Source organism: Mustelus asterias, chromosome 20 (genome assembly GCF_964213995.1).
Source record: "Mustelus asterias chromosome 20, sMusAst1.hap1.1, whole genome shotgun sequence".
Classification (NCBI taxonomy): domain Eukaryota; kingdom Metazoa; phylum Chordata; class Chondrichthyes; order Carcharhiniformes; family Triakidae; genus Mustelus; species Mustelus asterias.
This window is the reverse complement of record NC_135820.1, coordinates 21,410,110-21,411,461: the sequence shown is the minus strand read 5'-3', so window position 1 is coordinate 21,411,461 and position 1,352 is coordinate 21,410,110. Positions and strand designations below refer to the sequence as shown.

The window sequence follows — 1,352 nt, the reverse complement described above, 5'->3', positions numbered from 1 at the left end:
TGCTTTCAGGCAGCCAGTTCCAGACTCCCACCACCCTCTGGGTAAAAAAAGCTTTTCCTCAAATTCCCTCAATCTCCTGCTCCTGACCTTAAATCTAAGCCCCCTGGTTATTGACTTCTCTACTAAGGGGTATAGATCTACCCTATCTATATCCCTCATAATGTTGTACACTCAATGAGACCCCCCCTCAGCCTTCTCTGCTCCAAGGAAAACAACCCCAGCCTAACCAGCCTTTCTTCACAGCTGAAACGCTCCAGCCCAGGCGAATCTCCTCTGCACCCTTTTTAGTGCAATCACATCCTTCCTATAGTGTGGTGACCAGAACTGTACATAGTACTCTGGCTGTGACCTAATTTCCCTGCTTTTATATTCTGTGCCTCGGCTAACAAAGACAAGTATCCCATGTACCTCCTTAACCTGTCCTGCTACCTTCAGAGATCCTTGGTCATGCACCCCAAGGTCCCTCTGCTCCTCTGTACTTCCTGTCATCTAGTGCTCTATATTTGGGTTGGATTTTTTGTCAGCGTGACCTTTGTTTTAAATATTAATTGATAAGCAAGGTTTCTGTCTCTCTCTCTCTCTCTCATGTGCAGTGACTGGGACTAAGTTGATGTTTTTACTGGGCAGTACTCAAAGTCTGCAATCTGAGCAGCAAGCTGAGCTTCAGCAGATATGCATGCTCTTTGCCTCGTGCATGGAGCTCTTCCAGAGAGATCTCCGGCAGGTGCGCCGTCTCAACCTGCTCTTCTTGCTGGACGATCCCAACAGGTTCCTGACCAACACCGGAATGACCTGTGACCTGTCCGGACCCAGCTGTGATCAGAATGTGAAAAATGGTGAGAAGTCAGACTCTGAGGAGCTGAGTTTGGAAGCATTGGTGTCGGAAGTTGGGAGACTGCTGCGTGATGTGGAGATGAAAGTGCAGCCTCCTGTCTGGAGCTCAGAGGCCACCACTGAACCTTGGACAGAAGTGAACTCTGTGGACGGTGGTGACACAGCCTCGACTGATGTGTTGACTGAAGAGGAAGCAGAGACAGGCAGAAACTGTGGCTGCAGAGACTGCTGCATCATCTCCTAGCCCAGTTGTGGCAGCACTCAATGGCTCTGTAGCATCTTATATGAGTAGCTAATCACCATAGCCAACATTTAACTTTATATTACCAATAGTCCCTTTGCTCTTAGCAGTAACTGGGCATGTGAAGAATGATGGATTGATGCCAGCTGCTAATGCTGCCATCTATGATCAATGTATAATTGAACTTAAACATTGAGTGTCTCTCCTGAACCTTAATCTCTCTAATAGAGGAAACACTTGAAGAAAATGCCTGACTTCAGAGCACAGTGGTTCCACA

The 1,352-nt window shown here is 47.5% G+C and overlaps 1 protein-coding gene across 1 annotated transcript in view; it reads left to right on the top strand.

Annotated features, from left to right (window-relative positions):
- The window catches only part of LOC144508235 (regulator of G-protein signaling 9-binding protein), a 6,367-nt gene extending 5,289 nt beyond the window's left edge, over window positions 1-1,078 (top strand). The window contains exon 2 of the mRNA XM_078236049.1: window positions 628-1,078. Within this exon, the coding sequence (XP_078092175.1) occupies window positions 628-1,078 (451 nt within the window). The remainder of the gene's footprint in view (window positions 1-627) is intronic.
- The last annotated feature ends 274 nt before the right edge of the window (window positions 1,079-1,352 follow it).